Raw genomic sequence first — 15,131 nt, 5'->3', positions numbered from 1 at the left:
GTCTGAGGTAATCACCCAAATATTCAATTCAATCGAGATGCAAAAAAAATTCAATTTCACCATGATGGAGCCTAAATTGAGCCTACAATTAGTGCAAGTTCAAATTTTCCCGAAGTGAAGTATTTTGATTTTGTTCTGCCAGCTCAACAATAAAGCTAACAAATATCTGTTTCAATATCGTTAATACTGTTTGGAATACAAACTGGTTCAGAAAAAGTGTTTATCTTATTCCACATTTGTTTTCTTTCAATCGTTCTCCGGAAGTTTTACACATTTTATAAAATTATGAGACTAAGAAAGCTAAAAGGTTTTTTCCTTAGGGACTCTACCATAATTGTATATCAGCTGACTTCCAATCATTACTCACCTATAAAAAAATAAAATTTCAAACTTATTCAAGGTGGTTAGTTACCTTACCTGATATAATTTACAAATATGCTCATGTAGTACGTTCTGTAGAGCTTTCAACTCTAACTTCACCCTTGACAAATCAGACCCAAGTTGAGCTTTCTGCATAATTTTTATAGCTACTTTTTCACCAGTTGCAATATGGGTGGCTAACTTGACTTTTGCGAAACCACCAGATCCTATTGTCCTATCTAATTCATAAAATCCTTTCAGAGAATAATGTCGAACCATTTGGAAATATATATTTTAGTAGTTATCCTCACAGCAGTTCACAAGTTGTGCAAGATGTTATGTTTATAGAATTTGAAAAACAATAATTCCAGAAAAAACTATTGCATCAAATGACGTTAACTTCCACAGATATTTTCTATTTAGAATTCATATATAACATTTCAGGTCATTTGTATTTTCTATTTTCAAAACTTGACATTTCCAGTAACCGGCGAAATTCAAAATCTGCACTTGACATTTGTGACATTCGTCCAATGTTGCCATTGCCTTAGACCTCTGCCACAAACATTGTCTTGTTCCCTCTTCTTCTTCCTAATTTTTGTCCCAGCTTCCAGATTAGGCTATTATGACCAGTGCTCTTTTGATTATAGTGATAACTATAATTAAAACTTTGACGGGGGGACACCTTTTTTTATCAAAACTTTTTTTTAACACAATATTTTTTGTTGACTCGCCTCCTGCCTGGGAGACTTTTGGACATTTTACACATAATTTAACACATATGTCTGATAAAATCCAGTCCCCACGTGGACATCCGGTCCACCCCGGCCTCCAACCGGCGTGAATGGGGATTAGAGTTATGTAGTTCCACTGTAACACTCCCACGTGGCCATTCGGTCCATCCTGACCTGCAACCGGCGTTAATGAGAGTGCCCCCCATGCCCCCCAGGTTGAGTGCCCTGAAGTAGAAGCTTCCTCCCCCCAGCTATTTAGCGAGGAGAACCTACTACCTCACTCCATCCACCCCCACTCTCCGAGCGGTCCTCAACTTGCTGATGGGCACTACAGCAAGATTGACATCTGACCTCTTTTGGTCGAAAGTCAGTCTTTAGGTGCTTTTACTTTCTTATCTAATCGTTGTTTTATCTGACTATTCCTAACTGAATTTGAGCATGGGGTCCCCCAAAAACTAACCGGCGGCTTTGTGTTATGCATCGAGCGTTTCTCAGTGCATCCAAGAAAACTGTTTAGAGTCGCTATCACGGTCGAAGTGTTCTTCGCTGAACCTACCTGGAAGAGAGTGTATCTGGTTAGTTTTATACTTACCTGAGTCGCCTGACGGCAACTAACGGTGGCGGTCTGTTGTTCTGTTTAGTCGGCCTGGGATGTTTGTCCCTTTCTCGGAATCTGGGGTCATCCATATTTAACGCATCGTGTAGATCGCGGAACGCTGGATTTGAGTGCGATCTGATTCTATCGAACGTGCTTTCTGCATGTTCTCTCATATACACGTCCACATATTGCGTGTTCAGGTCTAAGTCTCTGTATATAAATCTGTTGGGTATATAATAAAGTGCGTTTACAGCGGCCCTTACGCTCGCATTCATAAACGATTGGATCTTCTTTCTGTATGTCTGCGCACACTGGCCCCAGGCTGTGCATGCATACAGTATTATTGGCATTATAATCGTTCTGATCATTAGTAACTTGACTTTCAATGCCATGTTACTGCTTCTTCCTATGATCGGCGCCAGTCGTCGTTTGGCCTGTCTGGCCATTCCTATTATCTGCTGTACGTGGGCCTGGAATGTTAGTTTCTTGTCTAGGATGACCCCCAGGTATGTCGCTTTAATGAGAGTACTGTTTCTCTTTAACACTTATAAGAATTTTCACAAAGAATGTTTATTTCATTGATGACACGTTCTATGACGGCGGACAGTCACAACACAAAACTGAGTTTCATCTCCAAAAATGGCGTTCGCGTATCTTTTTTGTGGACGGTCCTTGTCGGCACGTCCATCCACCACCATATCAGGAACGAAACTCTTCTTGTTCCTTCGTTATGGTATATTGGAAAACCTTTGACTCTCAAAGGTTTGAGAGCCTGTATTGAAAGATTATGCAAAACTTAAAATTCATGGTGCAGGTGAAAATCAACTGACAGGGTAAAAGTGTATTTAACTCTTCCTTGATGTTTTATAGATTTTCAACATTCCACAATCTGAAGAATGAATAATTTCAGATAGAGGGACAAACTGAAAGGCTATTGCGTAATTTGAGACTGGAGAGTTTCTAAATACTCAGTAACTTGCCATAATTATAAACTTTTCTTGTAAATAAAATCAATTAAAGAAAAAATGAAATATTTATATACAACTGATTGAAAACCATTCATTCGGTATCCATCATTTGTATTTTTTCCAAAATCATCGAACAAATTCCGAATAAAAAATTAGCAAAGTATTTCGAAATCAACAGATATTTTAGTGACTCGCAGTTTGGTTTTAGGGCTGGTAGCTTAACCACAGCAACGGTAATAGATAGTCAGTGGCATAGTCGAGGTCCTAGAACAGCGGAATCATACAGCTATCACGTTCGTTTCAATAATAGTACATCGGATTTTAAGGAAATGAATCATGGTGTGCCCCAAGGCTCTGTCCTGGTGCCACTTTTATTCATTAGTTAGGTTAATGAGCTAAGCAACTTCATGACTTCCTTCAAATGTGTTCTCTTTGCCGACCAGATTACCAGATTACCACGTTTTATAAGTCGATCTAAAGAAAAAGTTGAAACATAGTTCAGAGCCCACAATCTGAAACTAAATAATGACAAGTCTCAGAGACTACTCGTAACGACCCGTCAGTGTCAACAACAAGATCAGAATGTAGAGTTACTTGGTGTTACTTTGGACTCTCAATTGAATTGGAATGCTCTTATAGAAAAATTCAAATATAAACTGTCAAGCATATTATTTATTCTACGACAGCTCAAGCATATTTCAACAGTTTATTTCTCACTGTTTCAGTCTCATATGGGTTACGCCATTTCACTGTAGGGAAAATACTCGGCTGCTAATGCTATTTTCAATCACCAAAAATAGCAATAAGAGTAAATTGGTTAAGGCTTTCGCGGCCAAGATTTTCATTGTTACAATCTTCATTCGGGTTTGAAGGCCGTCGTGATTTGGAATTGTATCCCAACGTTTCGCCAGCTCTTCAGAGGTTTATTCATCTTGATAGTTTACCGGTGAACCATAAACTGTTTCTTATTTTTTTGTATGTTTATATGTTGTCATATTTTCTAATTATTTGCAAAAGTGTGTATTAGTAAATAGTATATACTTGATATATATTAAGACCAAATGACTTGCTATGAATATGTATATGATATAGTCAAGTAAATTATCTATCCATCTACTCTTACAGAATGTCTGAATTTTGAGTATTCAGTCCCTTTCTTCTCCCAAAATCTAAACACACACTGGATGTTTAGACTAGTATTTCCGTCATCAACACCTCCCCTCAGCAATAGTAACCCAGATACGATCATTTCCACAAAGGTCGTTGAAATATAGTTCTTTCATACCACAAGAATACATGTAAATTCTTTACTTTTCATCACTTCTCCGAGAGATTTTTTGATGATAATTTTTTGTTTCATTCCATTTTCTTGTGAGATGAGAGATCTTGTTGCAATGTTAATATTAAAAACAATTCTGACTCCATATCTGTAACCGATTCTCGAAATTTCTCAACCAGGAAACATTAAGTTTATCATCAGTTATCAGAAGTGGGGTCAGCATAATATATATTCGGTTCACATAAGATAATCCTCATTGCTCATATTGATTGTAATAAATAATATATCTTCAAGTTCATGGTAAATCTCTTTTTTACGACTTTATTACCATTGTTTTGGTTAATAAATCACTTTCAGAAAATGAATCTAATTTGAGAAATCGAACATAGAACTCACCTTGGAGCTTTTTAAATTTCGTGTCAATATTGTTTTTTTCGACTTCAAAGAGAATTTCTATCAGTAATAAGAGTTTGAAATGACACCGATTCTTCTGCAACCTAAACAAATAGCACTAACAGTCGGTTTAATAGGTTGAATATCAATTCAACTTCCTGAAGATGCCGCCTTGCTGGCGAAATGCACGTTAGGTGCGAATTTTCAGTTGGTGTTTGACTGAGTAAGTATATTCTGGTGTCTGGTGTACCAAAATACCTTTGTAGTCCACCAACATCTTTGGCTCTTCAGCTGAAAAATCCGCAGAGAATAAAGAACATTTTAGATGGCTAATTTTACGCAAGTTCTGACTTATACGGGTTAGTCTTTGCATGGAAGCTACAACTGAATAATGAAAAAATCTATTTTTTACTGCTTTTCATCCGAAAAGTTGGGAAACACTCAAGTGGATAGCGGTCAACGAATCCAATGAACAATACAATGGAACATGACCAAGAAATACTCACTTAATTTTGAATCCTTGATGACCAAATATCTGTTTATATCCATAGTATAAAAAATATATTTTTATGTTTATATCGCAGATTTTGTGCCTAATTGGTAACACTGGAATTGCTGCTGTCTTTAAACCGCAACAAGTGACTTTTAGTTATAAACCGAAATAAAGTTGGGAGTTATTTATTGATGGTCATCCTGCAGTTGTTTTTCTAAAAATATAAAAATTCATGAAGTCTAAGATGTAAGGTTATGTATTACGTTTTCCAAGACAACTTTTTTAGAATTTATAATTCCTAACTTCGACAGTAATAGGTTTTAAAAATGTACAAATTTGTTAACGGCTCTAGATTTACTCGCCAGTCAGTATTACGTCAATGTTGCTGTGGAATGTCGAAAAATAGTGATACAGAAGATCCTGGAAAAGCCCTAGTAGTAAAAGATCTTCGATCGAAATTGAAAGAATCCAATTCAGTAACATCAGATCAAATGCAGTGGAGAACATCTTGGCATCAGGAGCAAGGAGAGCATTATAGTTTTCTAAGAACATTTTATAAGGAATCAAATAACAGAAGTTTACTTCAAAAAATACAAAGCCCTATTGATTTTTCACCCTCGGGGATTAAGAAATGGTGGGGTAAAAAGGTTGATGAATACGAAATAATTTCACAGTCGTATATTCCAGAAAGACATCAAATTCTTGGAAATGAATTAGCAGCTGCTCATTTTATCGTTTACCGAGGGGGTGCAGTGAAGTTCTTCAATGAGGATAAATGGATTAAAGCTAATGAATATAAAGAATATAGTCTGCCTCGACATTATCAGACAGATAAATATCTTCAAGCTATAGATTGTTCCAACATGAACCTTCGATATGAAGGTCTTGTCAACATCCGAGGTCTGAAAAAAGTGGAGTGGTTAAGTCTTAATGGTTGTGACAATATGGACGACTGGTGTCTTGATACAATTAGTAATATTTTCAGCCACAGTTTGTTATATTTAGATTTGAGAAATTGTCCCAAGATTACTTATCGGGGAATTGGAGCATTGTATAAGATGCAAAATTTAAAAATTTTGTATTTAGATGACTTTTTAAAATCTACTGTTTATGAATTGACTTGCTTGATGTTACAAGAAGTGAATCCTGATCTAGATATTAAGAGTGACCCTGTGACATTTGAAATAAGTTAATAAATCGTTCAATTTGTAAATCTGCAGTCTTGTTAACATTTGTTAATCAAAATAATTGTTTTGTTACTGTTCTAGTGAGAGAAAAATATTTACTTCAGAATTTAATTGATATTAGCGTTTCTTAATATGACTAATAACCAGTCCATGCAAAGGTTATTGTTAAATCATCTGAAAATGGAATTTTTAACAGGTGATGATCGACTGTATTGCCAAACATGCGCCAAACTGACTGTAATAAGGAAACAAGTATAGCTGAGGCACCAGTCAATCTAATAATAACACTCTTTCAAAGGTTTGAAATAGATGAACATTTCAATCTAGCAGACCACTGTTATAATATTCATGCAGTTATTGTTCACTGTGGTTGTGGCGTTGAATTTGGTCATTATTACACCTTGGTCAAAGAAGAAATTGCTCGTTTAAGTTTGACGATAGTCGTGTCACGAAGTATTCTGGCAATGCATTGAATCTATTAGAGCCTCAGGAGACCCCCTACATTTTGTTTTATGAGAGAGAGGACATTGGCAGATCAAGATCTTCAGATGATGTAGTGCTGCAGGTTTTTCCGGGTTTTCGTGCAGCTGAAAAAGCAAATGCGCCACTGGAATCAATGAAGTCACCCCGGAGCGCCAAATAATTTTTATTGTTGTTTTTATTTTTATCGTCGTTTTATAATTTCACAAATAAAAATTATTGAAGATCTTAGTTCAGTTGATGGCAAATCAACTGATACTACATGAGAAAAGCTGAAGAGAATTCTAGTTCAATAACCTGACATAAATAATTGTCACCTCATTGAATGTCGATTCATTTGATATCATTATTTTGAACAAGAGCACACCCAGGATATAGTTATGGAGTTAGTTAGTTATATAATTTTCAGGAAAGTGTTGCAACTTCTTTTTCTCTGGTATCTGGTAGTTATGTCAACATAATGGACCTGATCATGAAGTACCCTACTATAACTTGAGGTTGCTCCTAAAATCAATTTTTTTATCTTAAACTGAAATCAGTTTATTTGAGTAGAAGGTAATTATGGAGGAAATTTTATCAAAGAAATATATGGTCATTTTTTTTCTCATCATGAATTTTTACTTGAAAAACAAAAGGGACTATTTCCTGTCCTTTCCTCTATAAATTGATGGATGCAGCCGTTACTATATGGTAGGAGATCCTTATTAAAAATGGGAAACAAAACTTCTTGTGGTGTTCTCTCCAGTAAATGAAGACGAGTATAGAAGAATGATGTATACTTATAAAGTGTCTTTGAATGTTAAGTTGATCAACATCTATAGAAGCAACATATTCTGTAGAAAAACGATTTAATGATTGATGGAAGATGCATAGAAACCCTGGTGTTTGAACAGATTCACTTTTGTTTTGTCGAAAACTCTCGACATTAAGTTGGCCCAACGTAGTACATATGTTGATAGATAGAGAAAGAATCGAATTTGTAGCTGGTATTTCATTCAAATCTTTAATCTATGGACTATAGACCATAATATGAGAAATCTTTCACTCAATATCAGTTTATTAAAATGTTAATAACATTGAGAATTGAAGGAATGATTTGACCTTGTCAAGCAGTGTCACATTCGAATGTACTCATCACCTCTGATGGAAGGCTGAAACTTAGCACCATATAGAAGTAAACACTTCTTTACGGTACTTAAAGGATCTCTTTATGCCGTACCTCGAAAGCTTTTGACAGATATATTCTGTGCAACTTGGTATTCTGTCATCTTGGTTTGATACTTAGGTTTGATACAATGGCTGTCGACATCTAGCGTTAATTATCGGTACTTTCACAAAAACAGGAGCGACATCTGATGAAATGTGAATTTTATTGGAAATTGAAACTAATGAATATACTGTTGGAAATGTTACTTAAGTATTGATTCTACAGGGCCGTTATATAGTATTTTACGTTGTAGGTCCGGAATGTGAAGAAGTGCTGTATTAACATCTAACGGACATGTTTCCTATGATATTTTATTTCATTCTGCCTTTTTAATATTTTATGAATGAATTAAATTACATGGCAGTTCAATATAATAATACCAAATTTAGTCAAGCAATATTTTTAATTTCTATAGTTTTACCTTCTACAAGTAAAAAGACCTAAAGATTGTTAATAAGTATCAATAGAGACATCTTTAAGGTCCAAAAAATTTAAATTATCAATTTTAGTCGAAAGCAAATGTTAAAAATACTGATTTTACTCAAGCTAAATGATTGTACAAAATATTCTGTTACATCTTCAAACAATGCCGTCATTCAAATTCAAAAAACTCTAGAAATAGTTGTACAAGGTTTAAGATATTTAGTAATGATCTAGCGTTGTTTCTTAAGTAACATATTCATCACTTATTTTAAATTAACTGCTTCACAACAGATGTCGAAATGGAGTTGAGTACTTAAAAATTGTTTTTTTATTCTGATATCAAAATGATCAAACCCGTCGTTTTTAACTTGCAACAACAGCCATAGAAAAAGCTAATCTACGGGCTGAACAATTTGCGTCCCACTCCACAGTCTATTTTCTGGGAAAGGCACCACCGACTATTACCACACTGGAATCCACGATGCCGGAAATTTCTTTTCGACAACATCTGGTCAGGCGAATTTTGAAACAGCTCAATATCAACAAGTCATCTGGTCTTAATGAAGTGACCGTCGTCGTACTTAAAAAATGCGCAAATGAACTCGCACCGGTATTTTGCAGACTTTTCAAGTTGTCTTACAAAAAAGGGGGTTTTCCTTCTTGTTGGAAGATTGCTCGTGTTCAGCCTATTTCCAAAAAAGACAAGAAAAATATTTCAAAGAAATATAGACCAGTCGTCGCTTTGCTATTAGTGATATTAAAAATCATGGTGAAAGCCGTAAACCGCCATATCCTTAAATATTTGGAAGGCTTTAATATCTTGAGCGAGATTATCAATTTGGCTTTCAAAAACAAAGATCAACAGGCGACTTTCTGTCGTATATTACCCATGTTTGGAATAACGCAATCGAGAAACATGGAGAGTCAGGAGCCTTTGCGCTTGACATTTCGAGGGTTTGCTGGCCAAACTTCGATGCTATGGCATGTCGAATCATTTTTGGGTGTGGCTCGTCAGCTTCCTGGAAGAACGTTCCCACTTGTCTCGTTATTCCATTTGCATCCCAGGATAACGGCTGCGGATGCACATCTTCACCGACAGCAGAGGTTGCATATCTTAATGAGGATCTAGAAGTGATTTCGAATTGGGGTGAAAGTAGCCAGGTTCAATTCAATGCCACAAAAACCCAGGCATCGGTTTTCTCCAAAAAGGTAAATGTCTCCGAACCGGATATAATGATGACAGGTCAGATAATTCCGCTTTCTGCTTTGATAACTTTGTTGGGGGTTAAAATGAACACCAAATTGTCTTGTCACAATCATATCGCTGGAATTGCAAAGGCTGCTATTCAAAAGCTTGAAACAATGTTCCGAACCAAAAAATTGTACACATCTCAGCAACTTTTGATGCTTTATAAAGCTCAAATCGAACTTTCTTTGGAGTATTGTTCTCATGAATGGAGCTTCGCCCCTAAGCATACCCTGAAGCTGCTGGATTCCATCCAGAAAAGAGCCATCCGCCTGATTGCAGATGCGAACATCACTTGCAACCTCGATAGTCTGGAACATCGAAGAAAGGTTGGGGACTTGTCTCTCTTCTGTAGATACTTTCACGGAAAGTGTTCAAGTGACTTGGCACATTTGATTCCACCAAGAGCGGTACATATCAGAAATACGCGGCGGACTGTGGCTGCTCATCGTTTTGAGGTTCAACTCAGTACACCTCGAACTTCACTATTTAAGGACTCATTTTTCATCTGGAGAACGGCGTTTATGTGGAATAAACTTCCTGAGAACGTTTTTTCAAATGGATTTGGTCTCTAACGATTCAAATCCAATATGAATAACTCATTTCGCACAGGCACCGCTCCTAGAGCGCCTTGAGGATTTCCCAGTAGTGCTTGCACGTGATCGAAACACGTGTCGAGGTGTTAAAATAACGGTTTGTGTTGGGAAAAAACTCCAGTAATATTTAATAATAATCATAATAATGATAAAGAACAAACAATTAAATGTATTTCTTCAGAGAAGGTGTTCGAAATGTCTATCAGCTTCTCCTGCACATAGGCGATACCTTTTCTGAACGTTTTTTGACGAATTAAATAGTTCAGTAGGAGTGAGAGAAGCAAAACTTTTCATCACTGCCGCTTCCATTTCGTATGTAGAATTGGTCGGATATTTGAAAATGAGATGTTTCAAACTTTTCCAGAGGTAAAAGTCCATAGGCGTAAGGTTAGGTGACCTGGCCGGCCAATGGTTGGATTCTGGGTTGGTCATCCAGTTATTGAATCAGGAATAGAGTAGTATTTCGTATAAATATTTACACTTATTTACACGAAATACGACTCCATTCCTGATTTATCAGTCACGTGTATGCAGCTTTAACAAATCTCCCCTATATCCAATTATTACCAAAATTTACAGCTAAAAAAAATTGGTGACAATTGCAGTGTTGTGTGGCGAAGCCTGTCATGATGAAAATATATTTTTCTGGGTTCCATTAGTGGCAATTCATCAACAAAGGATTCAATATTTTGCCTTAAAATTTTTAAGAGATGTGAGAGTAATAAATGAAAGGGCCGATAATTCTTCCCCTACAAATACCTGTCACACATTAAATCCAAATCTTCTTTGATTTCTATGCTCCACAATAGAATGACGATTTTATTGTGCCCAAGTATAAGAATTGTAGCGGTTGAAAATGTCTTCCAAATCCTTATCCCTATTTGATTAAAATAATTTTGACCTTTTCTTTTCAAATTGATCACCCTCAATAAAGTTGTGTCGCAATCTTGCGAAAATGTCTCTAAGAGGTTGTCTTCTCTCTAGATAACTCACGTGATACAATTTGCTTGCTGCTTCTGCATTTTCCCAGGTTTATATGAAACATACTATTATATCCTAAAAGCTCTGTATTTCAAAGATGACTCTAGCAAAACATCAAGTGTACTGCATTTTTGGTAAGGCAATTTTAAGCTCTATTGAAATATGCAGGAATATACAGAGTGTCTCATTAAAACAATTGTTTTCCATCAATAACTATTGATATCTCATTTGGAAAAATACGTTTTTTACACTACTGAATTCTATGTGAAAAAGTGTTTTAGGAATGTTGTTATCATAGAAACAAGAAATTTTCGAAACGAAAAAAGTTACAACTTTTGGAAAATGCACATTTTCGCAGTTTGTCATAAAATTTGACCCTCAGACACAGCCATCAGTTTTCATCTTTCTAGTTTGAAAATAGGAGTTTAAAAAAATATGTTTAAAATATGTTTTTCCGTTAATCAGCTGTCGCCCCCATACGAACGACAACTCTCAGAAGTTGAGAAACTTGTGCGAGTTAAGGACTAACGAGGTCTTACCTTTCATCGTGTGATTCCTAACACGGAATCCTTTCATAAGTGTCCAATTTGTCCCACTCTGTACATTTTGTGTATGTAATCCAGCAATATTTGGGAACCTGAAAATGAAAAAAATGAATGAATGGTATCTCTTGTTTTATTTCTATATCGACCGAAACTGCCAAGGAAATCTATTGAATGCATTCTTCGGTTTTCTTCATTTTCCGTTCCCCTGATTTGGAGTGAGGGAGTGATCTGAGATTCTCAGGGAATCTTTAGTGTGACGATAGGTTCGTCTTTTGATATCAAAATAACATCAAGGAGACTATCAGAAGTTTGTGTGATTCTGGTTGCACATTCAGTCACTCACCTCAAAGATTCTACGATGTCACATAACGTGATGGTATCTATGATTATCCAATTCCAGATGGAAGCTTAAATCATTTCATTCGGTCAGGCAGCATACGTCTCTTATTCAATGTGCCAAGGATCATATTTATTTCAGGACTGCGACGAATACTCACGAAACTAAGGCTCGTTCTCCATACTTTGGGTCAAGGAGTGTTTTAATACTCTTTAACCTCACTCTCTACCTGCCTATGATTGAGAGTCAGGGCCGTCGCCATGAGGGGGACGGGGGTAGCCTCCCCTTCTGCTTTTTCGACTTGGGAAAAAGTTGGGAAAATGTTGAGCCGAGAAGATAGAAAAAAATAATAGTAAAAAAATGAAAAAAAAACAAAAAAATTAAAATGAGAGAAAAGAAAGGGAGAGGTGATAAGAAAAGGGAAAGAACCAGGAGAAGGTTGGAATTTCCCAACATGCATAACTTGGAGATCCCATACTTTGAAATTCTGAGTTGTTTGAAAACTTCAAAAAAGTTTTCTCCCAAGTAAGAGAACAGTCCTGAACAGTCCACAAATTTTGAAATGACAGTTTTACAAAATTTCCAACTTTTCGCTGTTTTTTCGACTTGGAAAAGTTGGGAAATTTCGGGCCGTGAAGATAGAAAAAATAATAGTAGAAAACAATAAGCACAATATTATTTAGGTATTGTTTCCTTTCATTTGTATTGAATATTCCTATACATGGTGGATATGGTGGAAGAACAAGGACCTTGGTCCAAAGTAGAACAATTCCCATTATTATTTTTATAATTACCAAAATTTATTTTTGTTTGTGCATACCCTAACGGGCATAAGCATTCAGCCAATCTTTGGATAGCTTAGTAAGAAAATCAATATAATATAGTAGTAACTAATCCCTTGGCTTTCATTTTTTCGAAAGTTGGGAAATTTTGCTGGTGGGGTTGGGAAAATTTGGATTTCCTCCCCCCCTGGTATTTCTTTTCGCTACGACCCTGCTGCAAGGTTACCTTCTTTTTCTTCTTCTCGGTCCCTCATACTCTCTTCTATTTCCTTCTGTTTTGGATGACCTATTTTACTGATTGGAATAATTTGTGCGGAATGGGTATTAAATATTGGAATAATTTTCTGAAAATGCATATTTTGAGTGAATAATGGAAATTGAAACGATCTACAATAGAGTCTTCCAACAGGGACTTCCGAACTTTGACAATTTGATAACGGCCATCTTGTTGTAGCCAAATCTGTCAAATTAGTTGTCATTCATTCAGTCTGTTTTGCCAATTCAACACGGTCGGATATAGCGTTCAACAATACGTGCAAATAATAAAATTGTTTTAATAAAAAATGGTGTTCTGTTCGGGCAACGTTCCGCACACTTCGCCCATTTTACGGTCGCCATAATTGTTCCATCGAGAAGTCTATTCGCAATGTAGTCGTGGTGTTTTCTTGAGTCGCAGGTGTATGTGAATGAGTCATAAACCACAGCGGTCCTCAAAGCCAACATAACCCAAGCCATCGGTCAAATTCACATAATGTCGATAATGTACTGAAAACTGTTTAAAAATAAGTAATTCGGAAAATTTTAGGTAGCAGTCATCACACCACTCTCCTCAGCAATCTACGTTATTCATCAAATAAAAAAATAATAAAATCGTTGGGCGTAGCATAACCTGAGTAAATATGTAAATTTTACGCTCAACGATTTCATAATTTTTTTATCTAATCAATACCGTAGATTGCTGAGGAGAGTGAGGTGATGACTGCTAGGACATTCCGAATTATTTTTTGGTTTTCAGTAAGTACATTATCTACATCAGGGGTTTTCAAACTTTTTTAGATACTGTATCCCTTTTTAGCACCAAAAAATTTTAAGTACCTCTTCTCAGTAGTAAAAAATAAAACCATATTAAAAGTTTCAAGGTTTTTTATTAAGTATAGATTTAACCCGTGTAACTCAATTAAAAATATTCAAATAAAAACAAAGATATATTGCTTACGTAATTTATATTTATACATTTTATACGTATTTATATAATTATATTTATACGCATTTATATAGAAATGTATACATAATTTAATTTTGATTGCATTAAAACAAACAAGACAAAATAAAAATATCAAAAATCACTTAAATCCCTAACAAAAATTAGTGAGAAGGGTGCGCTGGTTTCTGTTTGAACAGATGTTCAATATTGGGTTCTGGCTTAGTTAAATACAATCTTAAGTCATCTTCAACATTTATTTCATTTCTGTATTTATTTTTAAGATAAGTTAAACTTGAGAACTCTTTCTCACATAAATATGTGGTGCAAAACCCAACAAGAAATTTAATAGCAGTGTGAGACATTTCTTTGTGCTCCCTCCCAACACAGATCCAAAAATCTAACAATGTAGTACCAGAATATTTCTTTTTTAACGTGATATCACACGAGATTTCAATAAGCTGCTCCTTTTCAATAATCGTTATTGTTTAAACACGATTGAGTAACCACGAAATTATCAGGCAACACTACTACTGCTAAAACACTGCTTTGGCGGTGTTTACTAGGTAGGAACGAATTTCCTTTTGACGTTCCATCCCCCCACTTTTTCGCACTTTTCAATGCGCACCTGCTCTTTCCTTCACGTTTCACACTATTGAGACTTGAATTCTGAGCTCCCGTATCCCGCTCACATTATAATAAAAGAATAATTGTTCTTTTGGTTTTTGTATTCATTTCATTTTATTTCAATTCAGTCAGACTTGAATTCTGAGCTCCCGTATCCCGCTCACATTATAATAAAAGAATAATTGTTCTTTTGGTTTTTGTATTCATTTCATTTTATTTTAATTCAGTCATCATCGAAATGGAAAACAAAAATTTGAGCAATAACGAAAGGGATGTAATAAAACATATGCTGGAGGTTTATCAAAGTTTTACTGTGTTAAGGGACACGTCCACCTTGCGTATACCTTGGATTTTAGAGTTTTTTCCTTTATTAAAATTTAATGGTTTGTTGGCCAGCCGCGTACCCCCAAAAAATTTTCGTGTACCCCCATGCGGTACGCGTACCCCAGTTTGGGAACCACTGATCTACATCATTATTCTTATTTTTTAAATAAAACCGTTTGACATATTTTATTTTCCAGTTTTCAGTTTTTGATATTGTTACCCACTTCTCAATCTGTTTAGTTCATGTGTACCACTATTCTACTAGTCAAACCCTATCATTTGATAACCATATTGAGCTAGTTGTGAATTCACCATTTTGGACCTGCGGTCATCTTGAATTTGCATATTTTTCAAAGTGTAGTACTATTCT

General features: G+C 35.6%; 2 protein-coding genes across 3 annotated transcripts in view; one reads left to right on the top strand and one right to left on the bottom strand.

Moving 5' to 3' along the window:
* The window catches only part of LOC111508614 (maternal embryonic leucine zipper kinase), a 177,806-nt gene extending 166,218 nt beyond the window's left edge, over positions 1-11,588 (bottom strand). The window contains exon 1 of one of the 2 annotated variants that reach the window (XM_074171800.1): positions 11,485-11,588. Coding sequence is in view for 1 of the 2 variants with exons in the window: in XM_074171799.1 (XP_074027900.1) it covers positions 418-639 (222 nt within the window). In the remaining variant the exon portion in view is untranslated. Of the gene's footprint in view, positions 1-417; positions 892-11,484 lie in introns of those variants that run through there. The other variant, XM_074171799.1, reaches the window with a different exon arrangement.
* Positions 4,990-6,038, top strand: LOC111508613 (distal membrane arm assembly component 2). Its single transcript, XM_023164178.2, has one exon. The coding sequence runs from the start codon at positions 5,152-5,154 to the stop codon at positions 6,016-6,018; it is 867 nt and encodes a 288-aa protein (XP_023019946.1). The 5' UTR covers positions 4,990-5,151; the 3' UTR covers positions 6,019-6,038.
* Positions 11,589-15,131: the final 3,543 nt, after the last annotated feature.

This window comes from Leptinotarsa decemlineata, unplaced genomic scaffold (assembly GCF_025532065.1).
Source record: "Leptinotarsa decemlineata unplaced genomic scaffold, Ldec_3_MD MMD2_tig00000035_RagTag_RagTag, whole genome shotgun sequence".
In the NCBI taxonomy this organism is placed as follows: Eukaryota; Metazoa; Arthropoda; class Insecta; order Coleoptera; family Chrysomelidae; genus Leptinotarsa; species Leptinotarsa decemlineata.
The sequence above is the reverse complement of the archived record's forward strand: the minus strand, read 5'-3'. Positions and strand labels throughout refer to the sequence as shown.